The sequence below is a fragment of the Mercenaria mercenaria genome, chromosome 12, assembly GCF_021730395.1.
Source record: "Mercenaria mercenaria strain notata chromosome 12, MADL_Memer_1, whole genome shotgun sequence".
Classification (NCBI taxonomy): domain Eukaryota; kingdom Metazoa; phylum Mollusca; class Bivalvia; order Venerida; family Veneridae; genus Mercenaria; species Mercenaria mercenaria.
The window spans coordinates 8,352,759-8,380,486 of record NC_069372.1 but is presented as its reverse complement, the minus strand read 5'-3'; the positions used below and the strand labels follow the sequence as shown (position 1 = coordinate 8,380,486).

The window sequence follows — 27,728 nt, the reverse complement described above, 5'->3', positions numbered from 1 at the left end:
TTCCATGTGATATCCTACTTTGATTTAATGATACCAAAAAAAAACATGAAAATAACTCTGGTATAAACGTTATCAAGTGTTTCAGATATGTCTTTCTATACGAGACGCAAAAAAAAATATTTCTTTTAAAATCAAATGAGATTTACAATGTATTTTTTCCAACGTTCAACCTGTATACCTTTAATTACGGTATTTAAAGGTGTGTTCTCATTCAACGACGTCAATATCTTATTTTGAATAGCAAACAAACAGGTATATACTAAGAGCTGGTCAGAATAATGCATAAACATAGAAAAATCGAGCGAAGTAAACGTATTTTTTTCTTGCCACCTGTTTCGTTTGACAAAAGTCTGATAAGGCTATTGCATTGAAGCTGCATCTCTTAATTCGTACGTATAATAATATTTATCGCCGGATCCAAGAGTGCCACAATAAATAGATTTGCAAAGGTTTCTGTCTGAAAGATATGTCAATACGGAAATAAACAGCAAATGAAATGACCATAAATCAAAAGGATGTAATAAAATTAGGTCTTATCTAGGCAGGACATTCTTGTAATAGATGACCATTTCTCCATTTCTCATAAGCAACTTGATAAATTACTTTCATATTGTTTGTTAATCATTATCTTAGACAGTCTGTCAACTGTTTTATTCATTTCTGGCTTTATTCATTTCTGGCTTAAAGCAGATATACTGTACTTTCTCTCATCTCAGTAGTATTGTGTTTTTTAAACTCCGTAAAATAATTAACTGAAGAGTCTTTTAATTTTTAATTTTACGAAACTTCTGGTGGCACCAACTGCGACAACGTATATATATCTTCTTAAAATCTCTTTAGAAATATGTGAAAATATGATTGTATGATATATTGCTTAATTTTCTTCCAGTTGTTCTAATGGGAACAAAGTATCTTTTTAAAAACATATTAGAAATTTGTGAAAATATTATAATATGAAATATTGCACAATTTTCTTCCGGTGCTACTAATGGTGACAAAGTATTTTCTTAAGAGCTATTTTAGAAATTTGGGAAAATATTAGTTTTTTGGTTTTTTGGTTTTTTTTTTTTTTTTTTTTTTTTGTCACAAACAACAAGAAACAATAAGCGCATTGTACGTATATATGTGTAAAAAACAGTTCTCTTATAGATATTGATTAACTTTTAAATATTCATTGAACAGAAAATGGTTTATATACATAAATTAAATCATAAAACAAAAAAAGTTAAACTTACCTACAGAAGTTCTGCCAAAACCTTTAGATATACTTCTAAACCAATATAAAAAATAATTCCATAGGTAACTAACGAAGCCGGTGTTTTTGAATCGAAGTGTTAGCTTTGATTGTTTAATAAATATCTCAAGACCACTTGAACATAAAACACATACTTGAAAATTATTCTTTTAAATATCCAAGTTACTTATGGGTGTAGATGAAATACGGCACATTCTAAAAACAAAAAAGAAGGAGATTAATTCTTCTTTCTTAATAATGTTTATACAACGGACTATATAGAATATGCGCCTCTCCAACTTCAAACATGTTCTCAAATAATATGATATTCAGTCAACATACTTTAAATACTATTTGAAAGGGTTAACATAACAATTATGATTGTTATGTACACAATAGTGTATGGTCATTTACATTTTTTGATTTTATATCATCATAATTATGTGTACATTCTACGAGACGGTACGTCCCTCTTTTTTGAAAAACTAAAACATTAATACGCTACATCTGTACAGTCTGAGTGAGGCAACACTGGCGTTATCCTGTCTGGTTTTGGCTCGATTTGTTTATAATCGAGGCCTCCAAATGGTCTGTCTGGTAATTTGATTCAGATGCGCTAGGGTTTTAGCAATAACGCCTCTAAGCATATGAACGACGAGCCGTGGTAAATTAGACCATAAACCATAAGAACGCATTGATTGTTTTCGTTCTTACATGCTTATAGAAATATTTTAATAAAAATTATGCATGAATTTTTTTTCTGAGTAGTAATGAACCGGACGTGATGCGGCAATTTGACGTCAAATTTAATCTCATAATGCTCTCTTAGAGGTCCGCGCGTAAACCATTGTTTATCGTTTGCATAGTTTGACCTTTTTCTTTCTCTGTCAGTAAAATCGAGCCGTGTTAGAATGAAAACTTAATTAATAAGTCATATGGCGGCGTTTTTTCCTTTAATGTTGAAGGGGCCTCTATATGGAAACATCCTAGCTTTAAATAGTAAATGAAACCAAGATGTCCCTACCTTATATAACAACTGATCTTAGAATGTGAACGGGAAAGCTGCGTTAAAGTCGATTTCAACAACTTGACCAAGTGTTACCCTATCGTAACGTAAACCCTATATCGTTACACAAGGAGGATACTCCAAACTCAGCACGTATTTAAGTGATCAAAAACCAAAAATATCAAAATATGTCTTATATACTTTACTGAATGAGCGGAAATATACGGGGTACAATACAAACAATTTATTATCAATAAAATGATTTATGCTATCAAAAATATGTATATTCGCCGGATTTTAAGGGTATGGGCGCTGGTTACTCTTGACAATGAAGCATTATGCACACAGCTGTACGTAAAACTTTTGAAAATTTGAGTACATTATGGTTGTAGATGGAAAATAAACAAGAATGATCTGATTCTATGTTGTAGTTTTGTTTGTTTAAATACATGTACTGTTATGAAATGTAAAGTAAAATCATCTGTACAGAAGAAACACTAGCTATTTTTAAACGTAGAATTCTAACAGTTTGTAACAGTTTATATTTAAATAAATATATGGTCTTTATAAAAACATCTTGTATATAGATCTAATGGTAACTTAAATGACATTGATGAATTTTAACAAATAATGAACTTTTCTGTTATTTACTTTAAACCATTCGGTTCACTTTGTAGTAAAAGTTCAAATCCATTCAAAAATACGTATAAAATCCCTGCTTGAGATTTTGGCTTCGGAGAGAAAGAATTTATCTGTAAATTTCTGGAACCGAATTGCCATTGGATTCTCTATCCCGTCTTTGTCCGCTAGGATGACCTTGACCCTTTGTCCATCTTCGTTAAGTTGGTGAACATTAGACGAATGCTTACAGCACACAAAAATGTTTCCACTGCTGTCTAAATCAACTCCAAGCGGTTGCTTCAGGTCCGAAGCTTTGTACGACTGAAGCAGACGACCGTCTAATGAAAATAAATTTACCGTGTGCTTATCTGGATCGGACACGACAAGCCCACTTGGGCACGCTTTAATGTAACACGGTGCGTTTGAAGATGGTACTCCGTGCTCTTTAAACTTGAGAAAATTTGTCTCTCTGCCTTCTTTGTCGCAGACGGAAATGCCAGAATTAGACAAAAGGTACAGGCAATTGTCCGAATAAGACAAACTATGATAGATCCTATTTGTGTCAATATAGTTGCCTTCCTTGATGTTGTTTCCGTTAAGGTGAATGAACTGGATCCCAGAGGCGCTTGGATACGATACTGCAAACGTTTGATCATCAATCGCGGCAAAGTCGCTCGGTTTGCTTTTCAAAACAAGTTTATTCAGAACTCTCCCACTGTCTGTGATAAGCTTAACCTTGAAATTGTCACAGTCAGCTAGCAATAACCTGCCGTCGTTGAAGTATACGCCACCTACAATTCCACAGCGCCCTCTATCTCCTGCAATCCATACACGCAACCTTTTCACTTCCTTCACAGTCCTTCTTGAAGAAAACTGATTTTCAGAGATCATCATTTGTGCTTTTTGTTTGGTACGTTTGATGTTTACATTTCCCAGGTTTTTAGCAGTCTTCAGAACGTTTTCTATCACGTGATCAACGTGGAAGTCATAGTCCACGTGCTGTAATTTGGACTTATTCTCTCGCAATTCTGCTTCGTAACTTTGGCATTCATGAGACACTTTCTCTATCAGACTGATCATGTGCGATTCACTCCCAGAATGCTTTACGGTTTCTACTAGCTTAAAGGCATTGGATATCTGTTTTCCTAGGTTTTCGCATTCTTCAGTTAGGTTTCGAAGCTTTTTCATTTCTGCAGCATGGAATTTATCGAAATCTTCCAGGAGCTTTACTTCGAGTTTTCTGAGGTCTTCTTCGAATCCTTCCCGGATTGTTTTGACTTTGTCCACGATAGATTGACGCCGGGCTTCCAGATCTTCCATGATGGTTCTCCTGCTCTCTATTAAATCATTGGCTGTGTCCTCATAGTCAGCTAATACCTCGATTAAATGTGGTAATCCATCTTTACCTTTCAGTGTAGCAAACTGCTCTTCCACAGTTGCTGTATGCTCGCATTTCCGGTGAGTTGTGACCATACATTTGCCGCAGCACGATACCCTGTGATCACGGCAAAAGTGTGTCACTTTTTCCTTATGTACTTCACATGGCTCAAAGTTCGGGACAGCCATGTCAGGATTTTTTGCAATTTCTTTCACAGCAATGACGTCGTGATTTTTAAATATTTTAAATCCACTGTGAACAGTTTTACATACATTACATTGGTACTCACTACATTCTCTACACCACCACGCGGCCAGTGTTGTTTCTCCGCGTCTCATACACGGGTCACAATCTACGTCTTCTCTCTGAACCGCAAGAATCATGTTGTACGCTTGCAAAAAGTAGTTCGTCGGGAAGAACGAAGCCCATTTCTCACAGCCAACATTCTTTTCTGGCGGTTTCGTTTTTCTTTTACACACTGGACATGGAAACGATGTCGGCATTATATCGGCCTGAATGTCTTCGCGTACAGAATCCAGAATGTGCTGTTGTAAGCACTTCTTGCAGACGTTGTGAAGACACGGCAGTAGTTTTGGCGTCATCATATGATCCAGACATATCGGACACTGGAAAGTTTCCTCTGGAGATGACAGACGAGATTCTAGCTTTTCATTCCGGAATCGTAGGTTGTGACTGTCTGTCGTATGAGATCCAAAATTAGAAATGACGTCATCAATGGATTTGAAATCTGGCTTTTGGCTGATTCCGGAACTTGATGACATAGTCGGACTTGGCGATGATAGTCCTATCGTCGTAAAATCTATTCGCGGCGGTCTAGACCGCCGCTCGGCTTCCATTTTAGTTGCGCACTTTTATTACTTCTTGTTTTAAAACGATTACTGTAGTCGGAAAATAATGCTTCCAGACAATCATAAAAAAAGGTGTTAAAAAATGTCTTCTGACTCTTTAGTCCTTTCTATTTTTTCAGTTTAACTTATCTATTGCAATAAATTTAAGTTTTAAAAAAAAGGGAAATGACATATGTATGTGAACACGCCGTCATTGTTCTAAAGAGAACAAATGGAGCGAAACTTTTTCAGGTCTTTGTTATACAATAATGAAACGTTGCCATTTAAACATATCATCTGACATTCTGCGGATTCGATTTCATACCGACTATCAAACCTAATTTTAACCTAATATCAGTGTTCTTAAGGCGTAGAAAATTGTTTCCGTATCCCGGCCTACCCTAAATTTGTGGCCCAACCCTAGTCCAAATAATAGGACGTTTCGGGACAGCGTGATAACTTTTGACTGTCGCTGTCTCCGTCGTTAGAGGGATGACAAATATAAAATATCAGATCATAAAATAAGTCATCCTGATAAGCCAGATGAGTAAGGCTAGCCCGACCCTAAATGTTCTTACGGTCTTTCAGAATTTATTTTTCAACTTATTAACAAAAGGTTGCAAAAAGTGATGTTAGAAATCAACTTACTGATGCTCTAAAGCCATAACCCCCTTAAATGTATTCTTTTTTGACATGAAAATAATTTCCGAAAGGTCCCACTTAATTAAAAAAAAATATTTTAAAAAATTTACCGACCTACCTACCCTAATTTTTTAGCATGTTACCGGAAACAATTTTTACCCCTAAATACTGTAGAGCAGATATTTTTGCAAGGCTAAAAGTTCGCTGTATTTTAAACGGGAAATAGTTTGCGCGTATGAAATATCCGTGATATGTGCACACCTTCTTCAAGATAGCCATGCCTCTTTTAAATAACATTTCACTGTTCATATATTCTGTTGTAGATTCATTTAGAAGTGAGGCCTCCATGACCGAGTAGTTGCGGTCACTGACTTCTGATTATTTGTCAGTCACTGCTGTAGGGGTAAAACCATGCTTGGGGTGTATCATTCTTTCATTTGAGGAAGACGTCCAGCTGGTTTAAAGAAGGTCGGTTGTTCTACCCAGCTCCCTTGTGCCCCGACATAATGCCCCTAGGCACCAGAGGGTCTTACTCCATCATCAAAAACTGGATAGTCGCAATATAAACAAAATATCTATTACATAAATTTAGTTCCCCCAAGTTACAATATTGTATTATTGAAGTTAAGCTTAACCAAACTGTGCTAAAATTGTGGTCCCTTGTGTTAACACGGATAGTGTCACCTCGAACACCCCGATCTAAGATCTAAGAAACGTAACTCTTGTAATTAGGTAATTGAGTTTTTGCCAACTTCAATGGCCATAATTTTGCATATAGTTATACGATCTTGCTGATTATCGAATTTGCCCTAACAACTCGACATAAAGCTGGTTTAAGTAATTGAGCTGACACTCAATTTTTGCGAGGTTTCTTTTTCTCCACATTCAACATTAGTATTGGTAATACGAAACTGAAAATGAAAGTGGAAGCACATTAAGTGCAAGATTACAGTCAGTGACACGAGTGTAAAAGAGGCAGATGGCTTGTTTGGCCCCAAAAATCAATCATATAACCCTGTTGTTTTTATTTACTGAGTTTTCAAAGTATATTCTGAAGTTTTAAAAGATCAAGGTTTACATTACATAAAAATGACCTATGATCCACCATGCGGAACAAACGTGTTCTACAGAAGTCTATATCAAATTTTGGTGGTCTTGTATTCGATGGATTGTACGTGCCTTTTCGAGGGGTGCAATTTCATTCTTCTTGTACTGCTCAGTGTGACTAGCTTGATTTATAGTTTGGAAGAATGTACTGCAGCTACAGCAATGTCATCATCGGCTCCAAGTCGCTTACGCATTTATGTAGTACAGAAATAAACTTAGTCCAGTCCCTAGAGAACACCAGACTGTACGTTCACTTGATCGGATTCTTGACATTTTATAGCCACCATTTTAGAAATTATGCAATCTGGCCGTTTGTCTAGCCCTGGATAGTTCATGCAGGAGGCTGTTGCTCACCCTGTCATACGCCTTGCTTAAAAGCTGTGTCTATTTCTAAATCCATGTAGTGAGTCAAGTATGTGTACTGCCTTACTGTAAATCATCCAGACTTTTGACACCCCTATCAATGTTGATGCTACGTACCAATACAGACTTTTCAAGTAATGCTCTGGACAAGCCTTATTTTGTATAATGAAGGGAGATAATTCAAAACTATGTAAGGTAGAGTTATGATTCTTTGACATTGCATTTTGTCTCAATGACCTCTATGGTTATGTGAAGTTTCAATCAAATGCCATTAATACTTTCAAGTTATACTCCAGACAATAGTGTGACAGACGGAAGGACAGACAAAGCAGCAACTATATGCTCGCCCTTTGGAGAGAATAAGAAATAACCATAAATGACCACTTAGCAAAACCTCGACCATTTAAGTTGGGAGTATTTCACTTGCATAGAACACATTATTCAAGTGGTTATTTCGGAGAAGTTATTTGATTTTACATCCAAAAGTGCAGTTAATCCGAGATCCTCATATACACGACAAAGTTTGCATCCAGACATGCTCCTAAACAACCATTACAAACAGAAAGGGGTTTAGCATAATTAAAAGTGTTACTTTAAAGTCTTTCCCATCTGCTATGAACAATTTATAAGGTAAAATTTGATCAAGGGGAGATAAAACACCACATTTTTGCATGATCCTATAAGATGGCATTGCTGAGCTGCAGATCTACAACCTCACAGGGACGTCTTTATGATTCAAGAGATATTATGTGAAACTAAAAACAGTCGTAAAAATATCTATTTGCTTTATTTGCCAGTTCATATTTAAATAAACAGAGAGTTTCTACTTAAACATTCACAAACACAAGTAAGACGTGATACAAATAATGTTAAAACTGTACAAATGATAGATGTGCAGTTTTCAGTATGATTTTTTATATAAAAAAATGTCTACTGTACCTACACGCACAGTTTTACCTGCTTTGACAAACTTATATATAAACACCTTACTACGTATTTACTAACATTTATCATTAAATATATACAGACGAGTTGTGAAAATTTTCCTGATGTATGTTAGCAGATACTCAGTAAGGTGCTGTAGTATTAAAAAGACCATTAAAAACTTTAACACAAGTCTCCGGTTTCCATTTCTATACACAAATCCTCTTCTGTTTTCATCAACACAGCTAACATCTGTAGGCTCTGGTTACTGTTTTGCACTACTCTATCTTCAGCTTATGATTTGTCTTTATGTTCGAGATTTCTTCTACCTTTTTATTATTTTTACATCATATTTAATACAACAGATACACAATGTACAAAGAAAACTACAAAAAAACTAAGTTAGGTCACAAAGTTATGTACAATAATACAATTTGAGCCACGCCATGAGAAAACCAACATACTGGCTTTGTGACCAGCATGGATCCAGACCAGCCTGCGCATCTGCGCAGTCTGGTCAGGATCCATGCAGTTCACTAACAGTTTCTCTAATTGTAATAGGCTTTGAAAGCGAAAAGCATGGATTCTGACCCGACGGCGTGGATGCACAGGCTGGTCTGGATCCATGCTGGTCGCAAAGCCACTATGTTGGTTTTCTCATGGCACGGCTCATTTCTGCTTTGATAAAACAATTGTTGTACAGTTTCAGGCTCTAAAGACAAGTTCGGCCGACCATCTTTTTTCCACTTCAACATCTGGAAACTGCTTAAAAATTTAAATATCATAAAATAAAATTCAACTCCTAAACAACTTAAATTCTAGAAAGCAAGTGCTCTTGAGCTGTATCTTGGAAGGTGCAAATGAAACAAAACAACTTCTCAAGCAACTTTAAAAACACAAAGCCATTTTGTATTTCATTGCTTATAATACTCTCCTCAGAAACTTTCCTTACAATTTGTTCCATCATAATTGTTTGATAAAAAATAGAACTTTCTGCAATGTTCAGCACTATCTTGCTTTTAGATCATTCTTTAGAAGTGACACTGGTTAACAGTTACCCTTCCATCTGTCTGGTTAGGGTATATCTACATTTGAAAAGCCTTTACAACATAACCAAAATTTAATACTAAAACATACAATTTCAAAAGTGGTGCAGAAGCTGCAATCACCGTCACTTTAGTTGTATTAGTAATCTGGAAATACCAGAAACGCATGTTAATTCATCGTTATTTTCATACTTATTACATACTAATTAATAAATTAATTCAATATTCATTACTATCAAAAATGTAAAGTCATGGAAAGGTATAAACTGACTGAATACTTTTCAAATACCTTGACAGAAAGTTGACTGCTGCTGAGTAAAGTTTCAGATATTAAACAAGCTATTTTCTATAAATACTAAATAAATTCCAAACCTTTGCTGATTCAAGAAAGCTTAGTTCATCAGGAATCCCCTATCAGGTTTATCATATTAAAGATACTTGGAGAAAATGTGAACAAGGGCATAAAAAAACTTTTATATTTTTTAGTTAAAATTGTGAAAAATCAGAACAAAATCAGCAAATAAGTGACTATCACAGTTATAAGAGTACAAAATGAGGAAAGACCAAATAAATTCACTGCAACACTTCTCTCCAATTGTCTTTCAAGACCGGGACAAAGCGTGACTTTAATACAAAGCATACAAGATAGCAAAGATCTTTCAGAGAGAGAATAGTTTATCGAGGACATGGATGAAATGTTTCAGTAAATTTAGATGTCTCTATGATAAATACTAAGCTTTATTTTAATGAACAGCTTCCTTCAACACACACCTAAGGACTCGCTGCTTGACACAGGTCACATGACCACTACGTCATCAACATACCGATATCATGACAGAAGAAAACAAGAGGTATGGTGTAAATCAATACTCTGTGACTAGCCTTTCATGGTATGATCAACTTTTGACACAAAGTGGAGAGTTTCCCTGTAAGTCAACAGGGACGGGTAAGTAATGTTCAACAGTTTTTGTAGTTCTGAAAAAACATCCATGATTTCGAGAGAAATTTACAAATGTCGATTTAAAAACTTGTACTGTCACACAAGACACCAATACATGCATTTCATTGTAGTCATGTACAGTATGTACACACTTAAAATTTACACAATCAACTCCTGCTATAAAACAGCTGCAAAGGGGTCAATCTTGATATATACACACACAAACACTTAATATTAAAATTGTTCATTTTTGCAGCTCTTCTACGCCAGGTTGTGTTCACTTTTACACTTCAACAATTCATTACACACGCGTTTCTTCAAGGTCACTATTTCTGAGTCAAACCATTTGCCTGTTACATATTGATGCACTTTCAATGTCAACACACTAATCTCAATCAACCAGTCTTACATTTTGCCTTTTCCTTTTTGAGTCCCTCGAGGCGGAGTTACAGGACGCCCTGCATTCAAACCTCCATATGGGAACTTCTTTTTGTCTGCTGGTTTTAAGATCTGAAAACGTATCAACTAAATGGTTAGCAAACAAAAACAGTGATCACCCTAAGATCACATCTAAACCAAAAACTATTTGAACATTTAATGAAGTGACAGCAAATCAAGTGTATTTAAGTATTTGATGGAAAATTTAACATGAAACTAACAGAGTTACCAACATCTTCCACCCTGCCAGCCAATGGTCTAGCTGATATTTTAGATTTACGACCAGTTGGGAGTCATCTTGCAACTCCTCAAACAACAAGTATGATATAGAGCCAGAAAACAGATGGGGTCAAAGTGTTACCAGAGATTTTTAGACAAAAGAAAAATAGGTAAGACAAACAATGTACCTGTATTTGCAGATTTGGATTAAGTCTTGCACTATATGGCAATGTGTGACCATGATGGTAAGCAAATGTTCAGTTTCAAAGCCATATATCAAACAGTTTAGACAAAATATGAAATGGTATGCCAAATTTAACTAATTTCTATGTCAAACAAGAGCTGTCACAGGAGACAGCGCACTCGACTATTTTGATAGTGCTGGATAGTGAAACTGGGCACATCTGAGGAAACTGGAGCTGTCACTGGAGTGTTTAATAACTCCAATGGTGGATGAAGATATTGCACAATAGCTTGAGTCTGTGTCAAAAGTAATAAGTTATAAGAGAGATAAAGATAAAGTGCATTAAAACACTAAATAAGTATAATTCTAAGCAAAACGGGGGCATATTCATAAAATATTGGTGCAAGAGTTATACATCTTGTGTCATATGATGTGGGTGATGATGTGGATCAACTACTTCAAGTTTGAATCAAATCCATTTAGTAATTACTAAGATACAGTGAAAATGCATCAAAATTAACCTTAAATTCTAAGTAAAAGGGGGCATAATTCATGAAAATATGGTGCCAGAGTTAGGCACCTTGTGTCATATGATGTGGGTGATAAGGTAGAACAACTATTTTAAGTTGGAATCAAATCCATTTAGTAATGACTGAGACAGAGTGAAAGTCACCAAAACTTTAACCTGAAATTCTAAGTAAAAAGGGGAGATAATTCATCAAATATTGGTACAAGAGTTCTGGCTCTTGTGTCATATGACGTGAGTGATGATGTTGAACAACTATTTTAAGTCTGAATCAAATCCATTTAGTAATAACTGAGATAGAGTGAAAGTGCATCAAAACTTTAACCTTAAATTCTAAGTAAAAGTGGGGGTAAATTTATTAAATGTGGTACCAGAGTTATGGACCTTGTGTCATATGATGTGGGAGATGATGTGGAACAACTACTTCCAGTTTGAATCAAATCCATTTAGTAATAATTAAGACAGAGTGAAAGTGCATCAAAACTTTAACCTGAAATTCTAAGTAAAAAGAGGGGGATAATTCATCAAATATTTGTGTGAGAGTTATGGCTCTTGTGTCATATGACATGAGTGATGATGTTGAACAACTATTTTAAGTTTGAATCAAATCCATTTAGTAATAACTGAGATAGAGTTAAAGTGCATCAAAACTTTAACCTTAAATTCTAAGTAAAAAGAGGGGGATAATTCATGAAATATTGGTGTGAGAGTTATGGCCCTTGTGCCATATGATGTGGGTGATGATGAGGAATAACTTTTTTAAGTTTGAAACAAATCCAACAAGTAATTACAGAGGTAAGGAGAAAAAAGAGAAACTGTAAAAAAAACTTTTAACAAGGTGGGGACACGCCTGATTGAGTATGATAGCTCTCCATATACTTCATATAGTTGAGCTAAAAAGGGCCATAACTGAGCTAAAGTCCTGGTCATAGTTATGTAGTCTTGCCTACGTATGTAGACTATGATGGTAAACAAGTGGTAAAAGTTTCAAAGCCATACATTGTATGACAAACAGGTTAGGCAAAATATGCACTGGTAAATTTTTTTAAACTGATTTCAAAGTCCAAAAAGGGCCATAATTCAGGCGAAATAGTTGACACAGTTATGTACTCTTGCCTACAGATGGAGATTATGACGATAAGCAAGTGTTCAAAGCCACATGTCAAATAGTTTTGACAAAACGTGGACTTGTGCAAAAACTGAACAAATTAAAGTCCAAAAAGGGCCATAATTCTGCCAAAATTTCAAAGCCACATGTCAAATAGTTTTGACAAAACGTAGACTTGTACGAAATTTGTACCAATTTCCAAATATAACAAGAGCACCACCTTGCGGGTGCTGACGCTCATCTGATTTTTTTTGTGTAATAGAAATATTGTCCTACCCATGATTTTCTAAGTCTAAAAAGGGCCATCTTTCTTGCAAAAAGCAGGATAGAGTTATGTTTCTTGATGTACAGTGTCCACTTATGATGGTGAAAAACTGTTGCAAGTTTTAAAGCAATAGCTTTGATAGTTTATGAGAAAAGTTGCCTTAAACATAATACTCAACCAAGAAAATGATTTTCTAAGTCCAAAAGGGGCAATAATTATTGCAAAAAGCAGGATGGAGTTATGTTGCTTGCTGTACAGGGTCAGCTTATGATGGTGAACAAGTGTTGCAAGTTTCAAAGCAATAGCTTTGATAGTTTAAGAGAAAAAGTTGACCTAAACATAAAACTTAACCAAGAAATCTGATATTTTCTAAGTACAAAAGGGGCCATAAATCTTGCAAAAAGCAGGATGGAGTTATGTTTCTTGCTGTACAGGGTCAGCTTATGATGGTGAACAAGTGTTGCAAGGTTTAAAGCAATAGCTTTGATAGTTTAGGATAAAAGCTGACCTAAACATAAAACTTAACCAAAACAAGAGGACCATGATGGTCCTGAATCGCTCACCTCTTCCCACATGACCCAGTTTTGAGTATGACGTCGTTTTTTCTATTATTTGACATAGTGACCTAGTTTTTGAGCTCATGTGACCCAGTTTTGAACTTGACCTAGATATTATCAAGATAAAAATTCTGACCAATTTTCATGAAGATCCATTGAAAAATATGGTCTCTAGAGAGGTCACAAGGTTTTTCTATTTTTATACTTACTGGCCTAGTTTTTGACCGCACGTGACCCAGTTTCAAAACTGATCTAGATATCATCAAGGTGAACATTCAGATCAATTTTCATACAGATCCATTGAAAAATATGGCCTCTAGAGAGGTCAAAAGATTTTAATAATTTTAGACCTACTGACCTAGTTTTTGACTGCAGCTGACCCAGTTTCAAATTTGACCTAGATATCATTAAGATGAACATTCAGACCAACTTTCATACAGATCCCATGAAAAGTATGGCCTCTAGAGAGGTCACAAGGTTTTTTTATTATTTGACCTACTGACCTAGTTTTTTTAGGCACGTGACCCAGTTTCAAACTTGATCTAGATATCATCAAGGTGAACATTCTGAACAATTTTTATGGAGATCCATTCACAAGTATTGCCTCTAGAGAGGTCACAAGGTTTTTCTATTTTTAGACCTACTGACCTAGTTTTTGACCACACATGACCCTGTTTCGAACTTGACCTAGATATCATCAAGATGAACATTCAGACCAATTTTCATACAGATCCCATGAAAAATATGGCCTTTAGAGAGGTCACAAGGTTTTTCTATTATTTGACCTACTGACCTAGTTTTAGACGGCACGTGACCCACTTTCAAACTTGACCTAGATATCATCAAGATGAACATTCAGATCAACTTTCATACAGATCCCATGAAAAATATGGCCTCTAGAGAGGTCACAAGGTTTTTCTATTATTTGACCTACTGACCTAGTTTTTGATGGCATGTGACCCACTTTCGAACTTGATCTAGACATCATCAAGATGAACACTCTGACTAATTTTCATGAAGATCACATGAAATATATGGCGTCTAGAGAGGTCACAAGGTTTTTCTATTTTTAGACCTACTGACCTAGTTTTTGACCGCACGTGACCCAGTTTCGAACTTGACCTGATATCATCAAGATGAACATTCAGACCAACTTTCATACAGATCCCATGAAAAATATTGCCTTTAGAGAGGTCACAAGGTTTTTCTATTATTTGACCTACTGACCTAGTTTTTGATGGCACATGACCCAGTTTCGAACTTGACCTAGATATCATCAAGGTGAACGTTCTGACCAATTTTCATAAAGATCTTGTGAAATATATGGCCTCTAGAGAGGTCACAAGGTTTTTCTATTTTTAGACCTACTGACCTAGTTTTTGACGGCACGTGACCCAGTTTCCAACTTGACCTAGATATCATCAAGGTGAACATTCTGACCACTTTTCATGAAGATCGTATGAAATATATGGCGTCTAGAGAGGTCACAAGGTTTTTCTATTTTTAGATCTACTGACCTAGTTTTTGACGGCACGTGACCCAGTTTCGAACTTGACCTAGATATCATCAAGATGAACATTCTGACCAATTTTCATAAAGATCCCATGAAAATGTGACCTCTAGAGTGGTCACAAGCAAAAGTTTACGGACGCACGGACGCACGCACGCACGCACGGACGACGGACGCCGCGCGATCACAAAAGCTCACCTTGTCACTTTGTGACAGGTGAGCTAAAAACTGATTTTCTAAGTCTAAAAGGGGCAATAATTCTTGCAAAAAGCAAGATGGAGTTATGTTTCTTGAAGTACAGGGTCTGCTTATGACGGTGAACAAGTATTCCAAGTTTCAAAGCAATAGCTTTGATAGTTTAGGAGAAAATTTGACCTAAACATAAAACTTAACCAAGAAATCTGATATTTTCTAAGTACAAAAGGGGCCATAAATCTTGCAAAAAGCAAGATGGAGTTATGTTTCTTGCTATACAGGGTCAGCTTATGATGGTGAACAAGTATTCCAAGTTTCAAAGCAATAGCTTTAATAGTTTAGGAGAAAAGCTGACCTAAACATAAAACTTAACCAGGCAACGCCGACGCAGACGCCCGCTCAAGTGATGACAATAACTCATCATTTTTTTTCAAAAAATCAGATGAGCTAAAAAGGGCCATAATTCAGCCAAAATAGTTGACAGAATTATGTACTCTTGCCTACAGAGATATTTATAATAAACAAGTGATAAAAGTTTCAAAGCTATATGTCAAATATGTCAAATGAAAAACTTAGCCAAGATTTGTAAGTTCAAAGGGGCCATAATTGAGCCAAAATCCTTGATGGAGTTACGTACTCTCGCCTAAAACTGAACAAGCTGATGGTACACAAGTGATGAAAGTTTCAAAGCTTTATCTCAAAAGGTTTTGTCAAAATGTGAACTGGTGTGAAAAACTTAACCAAGAAGTGATGCCCATGCCTACGTTGTGCCGAGTAGGATAGCTCTACTTATTCTTCGATAGTCAAGCTAATAATCAAATGTAGGATTTTATACAGCTTGACTGTTCAAAGCATTGTTTTATCTGTCTGACCTGAGGAAAAGCAACAGCATCAACCTACCTGGAATGAGCACATCAAAGTTTCATCAACACTCATCATAGCACCTGCATTGTCAAATTCACCACAGTAATTTGGGGCAGAGAACAATGTTACAAGTTGACGCTTGGCAAAAAATTCATAACCATCTTCTACTACCTGCAACACACACCAAAGACTATATTAATATCTTTCATGTATTTTTCTTGCTTCAAGAAAAATCTCAGATAATTAAAAGTCTTTTTGGAAAAGGAGTTTGTCTAATCGAAAACAATAAGTTTATACTAGCAAACAGCAATAACCATTCTTACTGCAGCCACCTTAATAAAATAACAGAAAACATAATTCAAGATTAAAATGACTCAAACTCGCTATTTTTACTTTTTCTTCAAAACTCATAACAGAAGTACTTTTTTTGTTTTGAACAATGTACAATCTATGTGAAGACAAACAGAAAACATTAAACATGATTCAATGCAAAAATTGGATAAATATATCTGTTAAAAAGACTGGTGAAAATGAGCACAGGTACATGTATACCAAGTGTATTTTCTTACTTGATGTGCCCTACATATAAGATCCAGATCATGTTTGTGAAGGAATTTGGCTACTACTTCTGCACCAAATGTGAAGGATACTCCTCTGTCATTCTCTCCCCAGCCCATAGTCTCCTTGTCTGGATCCGACCACAACAGGTCGCAGAGTAGACCCTGATCTGGTACGTCTGTAGGTCTCATGATACGTCGGATCTGTTCCATAGACTGAAGGTCTGGACTCAATCCACCGTGACAACAGAAAATCTTCTCATCTATGATGGCTGCTATAGGTAAACAGTTGAAACAGTCTGTGAATGTTTTCCACAGTTTGATGTTGTATCTTCGTTTACCTGAATAAGCAAAATGTAAATTTGTAATTTTTAATTTATTTGCAAGTTCCGACAGACCTGAACATAACATCAAAAGGAATTTAACCTTTTAAACAACTCTCAACAAAGTCATAAATTATGCTGGTTTCTAGTAACACTTAAACATCTAAGTTGAGCTATTAATGATACAGTGTACCTCAGCATTTCAGGCAAGGGTGCACACTTTGGTAGAACCACCCACCTTCAATAGCCAGCTTGATGGCCTTCTCACAAACCTATCCTGCATCGCTATAAGTGTTTCCTCCCAACACCGACTGGCAAGCAATGGAAGCCAGCCATCCTATCCTACATGTGAAGGAAACTGGTTTAAATATAGGTTGAAGTATTGCTGCAATGTTTAACAAAAGGGTCGTGATGACCCTGAATAGCTCACCTGAGTAATATGAGCCACATGTTTCAAATGGCAAACTGATGCTAAAGTATTAGAAAGTAGGTCAGAAGGTCACATTCATGGTCACTGAAAGTCAGTTTTAAGATCGGTATGCAAAACTGTACATGTCATCCAAATTTCAAAGCTGTATCTCAAAAAACAAGAAAGTAGGTCTGTAGGTCAAGGTCACAGTAAGGTGACATGTAATTACTTGGGGTCATCAGGTAATTATAATTAAACAGTCTAGGAAATATGATCTGATAATTTTTGAAGTATTTTTTCCTATATAACTCATATAAAAAGTGACCACCAGAGTGGGGCCTCTTTTCACTCCAGTGGCATAATTTGAACAATCCTGTAAGAGGTCCACTAGGTAATGATACATACCAAATATCAAAGGCCTAGGTCTTGAACTTTCAGACAAGGAAGAATTTTATTTTTTTCCCTATATGTCTATGTTAAACTTGGGACCCCTGGGACAGGGCCTCTTTTCACCCCAGGGTAATTATATGAACAATTTAAGTAGAGGACCACAAGACAATGCAACACACCAAATATCAAAAGCCTAGGCCTTGTAGTTTCAGACAAGAAGACTTTTGAAGTTTTCTCCTATATAAGTCTATGTAAAACTTGGGACCCCGCATGCGGGGCCTCTTTTCACCCCAAGGCACAATTTGAACAATCTTCATAGAGGACCACAAGTCAATGCTACATACAAAATATCAAAGGCCTAGGTCTTGTAGTTTCAGACAAGAAGATTTTTGAAGTTTTTTCCTATATATGTCTATGTAAAACTTGAGCCCCCCCCCCCCTGGGCGGGGCCTCTTTTCATCCAAAGGTAGTAATTTGAACAACTTTGGTAGAGGACCACAAGACAATGCTACATACCAAATATCAAAGGTCTAGGTCTTGTGGTTTCAGACAAGAAGATTTTTAAAGTTTTTTCCTATATAAGTGTATGTAAAACTTTTGGACAAGAAGATATTTAAGTTTTTCCTTTCGGTTGCCATGACAACCAGAGTTCTGCATGGAATTAAATTCTTTGAACAATTTTGAAAGGGAACCACCCAAGGATCATTCTTGTGAAGTTTGGTGTAATTCTGCCCAGTGGTTTTCAAGAAGATTTTTTTTAGAAAATGTCGACAGACACACGACGGACAACGGACATCGAGCGGTCACGAAAGCTCACCTTGAGCCTATGGCTCAGGTGAGCTAAAAATATACTGCAATGGTACATTATCATACACTACCTTGTAAACTGTGAAATACAACTATTCCATTTTGTTTTTACCCATACTTGGACCTTCTTACTGCAGGCATATGTCTTACTGAACGTATGTCCAAACACCTCTCACCGAGGCATGTGGAGATAACACCGATTTAACACATCGCAATTAATAGCATATCCCAAACAGGGCTAAATACAAAATGTATATTGAAGAAAAAGTAGGTCTGTCCAATGATGCTGAACTCCTACCTTAAATGAAAGCATTTTTCATATATCAACAGCATGAGTACACAAACTACACCTAAGTGCAAGTAAATGCATTTAATGCTGTGCTGGACAAGTCTGCAATTTATACATTTGCTCTCAAATTTTTTTTAATCAATTCTCAAATTTATCATCATAAATCAGATCTGGTATTTACAACTGTTTTAATATATATATATATATATATATATATAAAACTGTGTCTTTTTCTCCAAGTCTTAACTTTTATAAATTTATACAAGTCAGCTTCCTGAAAGCAATGAAAGAACAAGGATTAGCAAATACTTACATTCATCATAAAAGCCATATATTCTGTTGATACTGGCACATTCGTGATTGCCCCTGAGTAGAAAAAAGTTTTCTGGGTATTTGATCTTGTATGCTAACAGGAGACAGATGGTTTCCAAAGACTGCTTTCCTCTGTCTACATAGTCCCCGAGAAAAAGATAGTTACTCTCTGGAGGAAAGCCACCATACTCGAACAATCGTAACAAATCATAGTACTGTCCATGTATATCACCTGAAATCAGAAAAAAAGTTGACACTTACTAGTCTATGTTAAATTTCTGTACTCAACATGCTAAATTTTGTCTCTCAAAATATAAACAAGCAGCAAGTTATAAAAGATTGGTCAACAAGGCAGTCTGAAAGACAGCTAAATCCCCCGCCACTGCTATGGATAGTGAAAGGGTAAACCTTTGATTTTAGCTGTGACCTTGACCTTGAACTGACATGGCTGACTCATGAATTCTGCACAACGTCTTGATGATCATATGACCAAAGTTTCATGAAAATCCTTCAAGGGGTTCAGGAGATACAGAGCTGAAACCTTTGACCTTCAGTTGTGACCTTGACCTTGAGTTGACATGGCTGACTCCTGAGTTCTTGATGAGGTGATCATTTGACCAAAGTTTGATGAAAATCCTTCAAGGGGTTAAGGAGATACAGAGTGGACACCAAATGGAAGGCTCAAACCTTCGACCCTTAGTTGTGACCTTGACCTTGAGCTGGCATGGTTGACTCATAATTTCTGCACATCGTTCTGATGAGGTAATCATTTGACCCAAGTTTTATAAAATTCCTTCAAGGGGTTTAGGAGATATAGAGCGGACACGAAATGGAAGGCTCAAACCTTCGACCTTCAGTTGTGACCTTGACCTTGAGGCTGACTCATAAGTTCTGCACATCGCCTTGATGAGGTGATCGTTTGACCCAAGTTTCATGAAAATCCTTCAAGGGGTTTAGGAGATACAGAGCGGTCACAAAATGGAAGGCTCAGACCTTTGACCTTGAGTTGTGGCCTTGACCTTGAGCCGGCATGACTGACTCATGGGTTCTGCATATCGTCTTGATGAGGTGATCATTTGACCCAAGTTTTATAAAATTCTTTCAAGGGGTTTAAGAGATACAGAGCGGACACAAAATGGAAGGCTCAAACCTTTGACCTTGAGTTGTGACCTTGACCTTGAGCCGGCATGGCTGACTCATGGGTTCTGTACATCGTCTTGATGAGGTGATCATTTGACCCAAGTTTTATAAAATTCCTTCAAGGGGTTTAGGAGATATAGAGCAGACACAAAATGGCAGGCTCAAACTTTTGACCTTGAGTTGTGACCTTGACCTTGAACCGACAAGGCTGACTCATGGGTTCTGCACATCGTCTTGATGAGGTGATCATTTGACCCAAGTTTCAGGAAAATCCTTCAAGGGGTTTAGGAGATATGGACCAGACACGATTTTGTTACGGACGGAAGGACGGACGCAGACCATTCCTATAATCCCTCCGCCACGGCGGGGGATTAATTAAGTGAAATTTTACCGTTTCAAGAAATTTACTCACTTCTAAACCTAGCAGAAAATTTCTGTTGAAATTATCAAGACTTTACTGCTTTACTATTAATCATAAATTTCCTCTGAATATATTTCTGGATAACTGAAGGAACTGAAACAAAGTGAGTGTGCTCATGTATCTGTCCAAGTGATCTTTGTTAAAGTTATACAATGTTCCACCACAGAACTAAACTAGAGCTATCACTAAAGGTGATGAATGTACCCCCCGCATGCACTGACACAGTACATTGCAATTTGATGCACACAAGATTGCATAATTATGTGGACTGTATGTATATAGAATGTATGTATACAGTATAGTAACAAAAAACAAAGTCCCATAACTATGCAGAATATTTATCTAAAAGAATGTAACATGCACCATGCACAACTAGGGTTGGTACTGATCACTTGTGTGAAGTTTCATTAAATTGTGTCAAGGGGATGAGGAGATATGGTGCGCACAAGATTGTGTCTATGTATATAGTATAGTAACAAAAAAAAAAAAACAAAGTCCCATAACTCTGCAAATTTTTTTTCTGAAAGAACCTAACATGCCCCATGCACAACTACTGTTGTTACTGATCACTTGTGTGAAGTTTCATTAAATTGTGTCAAGGGGATGAGGAGAGATGGTGTGCACAAGATTGTGTCTATGTATATATATCATAGTAACAAAAAAACAAAGCCCCATAACTCTGCAAATTTTTTTTCTAAAAGAACCTAACATGCCCCATGCACAACTACTGTTGGTACTGATCACTTGTGTGAAGTTTCATTAAACTGTGTCAAGGGGATGAGGAGAGATGGTGCGCACAAGATTGTTTCTATGTATATAGTATAGTAACAAAAAAACAAAGTCCCATAACTCTGCAAATTTTTTTTCTAAAAGAACCTAACATGCCCCATGCACAACTAATGTTGGTACTGATCACTTGTGTGAAGTTTCATTAAATTGTGTCAAGGGGATGAGGAGAGATGGTGCGCACAAGATTGTGTCTATGTATATAGTATAGTAACAAAAAAACAAAGTCCCATAACTCTGCAAATTTTTATTCTAAAAGAACCTAACATGCCCCATGCACAACTACTGTTGGTACTGATCACCTGTGTGAAGTTTCATTAAATTCTGTCAAGGGGATAAGGAGAGATGGTGCGCACAAGATTGCGTCTACGGACAGACGGACAGACAGACAGACAGACAACCTGAAACCAGTATACCCCCCCTTACAACTTTGTTGTCGGGGGGTACAATAAAAATTGTTGGAATAAAGGCATTTTTTATACATACCACATATTTTAAGAGGTGCTTCTAATTCCAGAAGAATAGGTTGACTAAGAAACAGTTCTCTTGACTTGAGACATAAACCTCTAATCTCAGATTCTGTCAGCTGTACATTCTTGCCTGGTCGAGTGCCACGAACTGAAAACATAAATATAAAATTCAAGCTTCGAACAGATCAGACATCTTTACAAGAACTGAAAACATCAACAGCTTTAAATTACACTTCTCACCTAAGATACACTTTTAAAACTAGAGCTGCTTTTGAGAAAAGCGCATGTCTCCCACAACTGCCCAATCATCTGAATAGTTATGTATCTGAGTCAACCATGCACCAATACATGTATTCACTTGCATCTGTGTACAGAGTGATTTTTGGTAATTTAAGGGCCATAATTCTGAAGTGCCTCGGCTGATTTGGCTAGTTATCGAACTTCGCTGAGGACTTATTGGCAAACACATTTTGTTCAAGTTTGCTGAAGATCAGATGAGAACTGTTCAAGTTCAGAGCGCAGACAAGATTTGTGACAGACAGACAGACACGGGCACACAGACAGCAGTAAATCAGTATATCTCCCACACCACTATGTGTGTGTGTGTTCGGGTTTAATGTCTTTTTCAACAATTTTTCAGTCATATAAACGATGGTGTCTACTTGTAGCAGTGGGCAGAGTGCCCAACTTTATAGTGCTGCTTCACTGGAATATCACGCTGTAGACACGTAGCATGATACCCCGACCAGTCACATTATACTGACATCGGGCTGACCAGTCCTAGCACTATCCTCTTAATGTTGAGCGCCAAGCGAGGAAGCTACTAGTACCATTGTTTTACGTCTTTGGTATGACGCGGCCAGGGATCGAACCCACGACCTCCCGCACTCGAAGCGGACGCTCTACCACTAGGCTACCGAGGCGGTGGTGGGAGACATAATTAATAGAGTCTTTTAAAGAAACCAGAGATTAGAAATTTGCTTCCACGACAATTCTCCGAAAGACACTTCGCCGAATACGATATTTAGTCGAATTTGATTTTGCCGAATACAACAGTTGGTCTACTGTATTTTTCGTCCAAACTGGTAAAAAAACGTCTAAAATTGGCCGAAAATTTTACACAACTTTATTTAATCGGCTGAACTATATTTATATTATCAAAATTTATATGCTGAATCCAAGTCCGGTTCAGTCACACAACACTAAATGTTGGGTATGACTGAATAGTGAAATGAAATCAAATCATAAAATTTAAAGTAATGAATATTTATTACATTTTTTAACAAGAGCACCGCCTTGCGGGTGCTGACGCTCATCTGATTTTTTTTGTGTAATAGAAATATTGTCCTACCCATGATTTTCTAAGTCTAAAAAGGGCCATCATTCTCGCAAAAAGCAGGATAGAGTTATGTTTCTTGATGTACAGTGTCCACTTATGATGGTGAAAAACTGTTGCAAGTTTTAAAGCAATAGCTTTGATAGTTTATGAGAAAAGTTGACTTAAACATAATACTCAACCAAGAAAATGATTTTCTAAGTCCAAAAGGGGCAATGATTATTGCAAAAAGCAGGATGGAGTTATGTTGCTTGCTGTACAGGGTCAGCTTATGATGGTGAACAAGTGTTGCAAGTTTCAAAGCAAAAGCTTTGATAGTTTAAGAGAAAAAGTTGACCTAAACATGAAACTTAACCAAGAAATCTGATATTTTCTAAGTCCAAAAGGGGCCATAAATCTTGCAAAAAGCAGGACGGAGTTATGTTTCTTGCTATACAGGGTCAACTTATGATGGTGAACAAGTGTTGCAAGTTTTAAAGCAATAGCTTTGATAGTTCAGGATAAAAGCTGACCTAAACATAAAACTTAACCAAGAAAACTGATTTTCTAAGTCCAAAAGGGGCAATAAATCTTGCAAAAAGCAAGATGGAGTTATGTTTCTTGATGTACAGGGTCTGCTTATGATGGTGAACAAGTATTCCAAGTTTCAAAGCAATAGCTTTGATAGTTTAGGAGAAAAGTTGACCTAAACATAAAACTTAACCAAGAAATCTGATATTTTCTAAGTACAAAAGGGGCCATAAATCTTGCAAAAAGCAAGACGGAGTTATGTTTCTTGCTATACAGGGTCAGCTTATGATGGTGAACAAGTATTCCAAGTTTCAAAGCAATAGCTTTGATAGTTTAGGAGAAAAGCTGACCTAAACATAAAACTTAACCAGGCAACGCCGACGCAGACGCCGACGCCGACAACCGCTCAAGTGATGACAATAACTCATCATTTTTTTTTCAAAAAATCAGATGAGCTAAAAATTGTTTCGAGATTAAGCTATTATTCAGAATAATTGACCATTGTCAGAAGTATAGGTGGCGACTCGCCACTATTGCATCAAATGTTTGTAAGAGTGACAGGGCTCGACAAATTCACTCTTCCACCCGTATATACGAGCAGATATCTGCTCCGGGCAATGGTACCTGCTGTAATACTCGTCCTGTAGGACGAGTGAGATTTTATATCAAATATACAATAAATCGAATAAAAATAAAGCCCTGTAGAAACTGGATAGTTAAAAAATATAAAACATTCACAAAACTAAACTCTGCCAAACTCCGCTGGATGCTCGATAGACAAGAACAAGATTCTGGTATATAACATTTTTAACAGACTTTAAAATAGGCAATGTCTGTAAAAATATCATTTTCTTAGCAAGTAATACAGTGATTCATTTTGCTGCGCGTCCTGCGTCAAAGACGCATATTTTTCACCGGGGACGCGTTAATTTGAAATGTGTGCAGCCGCGGGACGCAAACAATTTCACTTAGGCGTACCTTCGTTTACTCCCTCTAATGGTTTAAAAAGTAGAACGGATGTCGTGGATAATTTTCATGCGCCAAAACTACCTTATCACCGTTCGATTTGTAAAGCATATTCTGATTGGACAGTAATGATTTTTTTAACCAATCGGTGATGGTCATTTATTTTATGTTTGGGAGTATTGTTTCCAAAGTACCCGGATATTTCGGCCAAAATATTTCAACAATCTGACGATGCCCTTGAAAAAACAGCAGAAGTTAGATCCCAAACAGCAAAAACTTTCCGGTTTTTTTGTCTAACTTTGAGTGAATCGTCGGGTACTGAAGAAGTGAGCATTTCAATAGAAAATGAAGCAGCGGCTGCGAGCACGTCGGAAAATCAAGATAAGAAAAAAAGAAAATTTGTTTCTAAATGGCTCACTCTTTATTCGTGGTAACACTATGACGAAAGTGAAGATTATATGTACTGAACAATCTGTACTGACAACGTAAAAATGAACAAAGCTGCAAAGAACAGAAACTTTCAAAATACAACTTTTAACAGTTTTTTTTTCTCCTCACCCTGTTCAGTTCTGGTGCAGATATATAGGATGTAAAACCTATTAAATCAATTAATCAGTCAACCAATATACAATGTACAGGATGTGAAAAAGCAAACAATTCAAATTTGGGACTTGCTGTTTCATGATATATAATTTTTATATTGAGTCCCTTTTTGACTCATTACTCACTGGCTGGGACTCATTGTTTCAAAATATGTGTAGGGATTTTTCTAGAGCGTAATAGCAGGGCGCAGCGCCCTGCCCATTTTTAGTGCCGCCCTTCTGCCCGAAATTGCCGCCCTTTTGCTTTTCTTCAGCACCCCTTTGCCCTTTTAGCACCGCCCCTTTTACCATTAATTAAGTATTTCTAAACGAACTGCCCATCAATCATCTGTCAAAATACCATCCCAAATAATTGTCAATCGATACGAAGTTATGACACGCACCGACTATACACAGTGCTGTGTATTAGCCCGAGGCATGTATGAAGTATCGGCATGCAGACGACGGCCGACCGAATCGTAACAAACAACAATTAGATAGGTCAGCAATTAAAGCAAACTGCAAAACAGAATAAAAAAGGTGAAAAAACATATCTTAAAACAAAGTCTGCTGCTTATTAAATGCGGATTAATGGCCAGTAATTATCGGCAATTAGCGTGGCACCTCGTGTCAATTTTGTTGTTCACAGTTTGATCTCAGTTGAAGATAACAGTACGCCTATCCGAATATCTATGATTTTGTTATATTTATTTCATCAAAATACTATTAAGTTTGTATGATATTAATTTTGTTTAAAAGAAAAATAAACCACTCGATCTTTTGCAGAACGTAACGGCAATCTCAGAATTTAGCGTAGACAGTCAGCGCGTAGAGTAGTTTCCCTTTACCAAAATGGCGAAAATCGTAAACAAAGTTATTTTGAAGTTGGAAAATTGTCTACACCTTTGTATAATATGCACCCACGATTCTTGGGGGAGGGGTCCGGATTAAAAAAAATTATGCATTTATACACGAGTATCAACGATACGTTTAGTAATATAATGAATGTATAATGACAGATATGCACCAGAATTATTAAATTATTCAATAGACTAGTATCTTTATGGTATATTTCTAATCAAGAAAACTTTCAAGACAAAAATAATGTATGCAAACATAAAACAAACTACATGTATTTATAAATGATAAGCATGTTATCTATACCAACAGGTATTAATGCTTTTTCCTGACATTCACATTCATTGCAAATCTTTCTGCACATAGTAACTTACAATGTAGACATTACAACAAAAACCATGGAAATCTACCTTATGATTTTCATAGACAAAGGTACGCAATGCGCAAAATGCACCCTGCCCCTTTTTAGCAGCACCCTGCCCTTTTTAGAGGTCTAGAAAAATCCCTGATGTGAGTCCCATGGACTCGTATCTTCAGATTTCAAAATGAATCACTGGTTACAGGGTGTGTATAAGTTGTAGCAGGACAAGTGAAAATTCTAGGCAGCTTGTCCTATAGGACAAGTTACTTTCCAAGAATTTGTTGCCATCTGTGAGGTTAGGTACGCACCATAAACCGCTTTAAGTGCCCCAGTTGTCTTTTTGCCAACAAGCATTTCAAAGTGGTGACCCGCTGTGTTCCTGTTTGTTTTGTCTGCGTGTTGGCTAAATGTATGATCTTTTTGCACACACATGTGAATGTTGGTCATGTGCACGTCCGCGTGCTGGGTGATTTCGGGAGGCTGCATTTTTGGAACACATCATTCCCTGTTGTGTATATTTTCCTCTTATTTTTCAAGAAGTACCAAGGTTACTAAAGATCCAGCTTCTCGAAGACAGACTGAACTCATTCACTACACGACCATAACTCCAATTCGTTCTCATTTATACAGTGTAATTGTTCTATTTTGTATCCCATTCTTCCACCAAATTACAAGTCTACAGTCATAATTTCAAGAATATGACAAGTGCCACTAGAAAGTATTATAAATTTATTTGTAACAAAGTACCAGAGAGTGGACTCAAAACCACTAATCATATATCCAAAATATTTTGTTATTGATAAACGGCGAGCACTCTTTGTTGTGCCTCATTTCTTTAAGCGACAGAAAATCCGCTTATAATTATTTCAAACAAGGACAAAGCGAATTTTGTTCAACTTACCCTCCAATAACCGCGCAATTATACTGTCTATATTTAATTTATCAGTATCGGCCATTCCAATAAAGTAAGAGTTGTAAGATTTAGATTCTGCAAGTCTAATCTGTCGTCAAACCCGGCCGATGTTTTCGGATTTCTGTGATATACCAAAATATTTACAACTGGAAAAAAGATGGCGGCCGTTACGAAGGCGGACGAATTTGCTATATTCAACATTACCGGTGCACGGTAATGCGGTCAAAATGGTAGTGGACTATTTTATGTTAATTTTGTTGTTTTTAATCATCAACGGTGCACTAAGCCGTACACCTTGTTTCAAAATTCTGCATTAATTTTTTT

At 36.6% G+C, this 27,728-nt stretch overlaps 2 protein-coding genes across 2 annotated transcripts; both read right to left on the bottom strand.

The window, feature by feature from the left end:
• Positions 1-2,411: 2,411 nt before the first annotated feature.
• LOC123534339 (E3 ubiquitin-protein ligase TRIM71-like) lies at positions 2,412-5,288 on the bottom strand. The gene has a single exon (XM_045316549.2). It carries the CDS (start codon positions 5,094-5,096, stop codon positions 2,925-2,927), a length of 2,172 nt encoding a protein of 723 aa, XP_045172484.2. The 5' UTR covers positions 5,097-5,288; the 3' UTR covers positions 2,412-2,924.
• A 2,679-nt stretch (positions 5,289-7,967) lies between these two features.
• On the bottom strand, positions 7,968-27,588 carry LOC123533645 (serine/threonine-protein phosphatase alpha-2 isoform). The gene is made up of 6 exons (XM_045315380.2): positions 27,393-27,588; positions 21,896-22,027; positions 19,064-19,294; positions 16,545-16,873; positions 16,012-16,146; positions 7,968-10,619 (listed from the first exon to the last, which is right to left on the bottom strand). The coding sequence occupies exons 1-6, from the start codon at positions 27,445-27,447 to the stop codon at positions 10,515-10,517; spliced, it is 987 nt and encodes a 328-aa protein (XP_045171315.1). The 5' UTR covers positions 27,448-27,588; the 3' UTR covers positions 7,968-10,514.
• Positions 27,589-27,728: the final 140 nt, after the last annotated feature.

Coding starts and splice junctions, on each gene's coding strand:
- LOC123534339 (XM_045316549.2), bottom strand. CDS start 5,096: ATGGAAGCCGAGCGGCGGTCTAGACCGCCGCGAATAGATTTTACGACG.
- LOC123533645 (XM_045315380.2), bottom strand. CDS start 27,447: ATGGCCGATACTGATAAATTAAATATAGACAGTATAATTGCGCGGTTA. Junction 19,295..21,895: donor AGCACCTCTTAAAATATGTG/GTATGTATAAAA, acceptor TTCTGATTTCAG/GTGATATACATGGACAGTAC. Junction 10,620..16,011: donor CTTTGATGTGCTCATTCCAG/GTAGGTTGATGC, acceptor ATACGTTTTCAG/ATCTTAAAACCAGCAGACAA.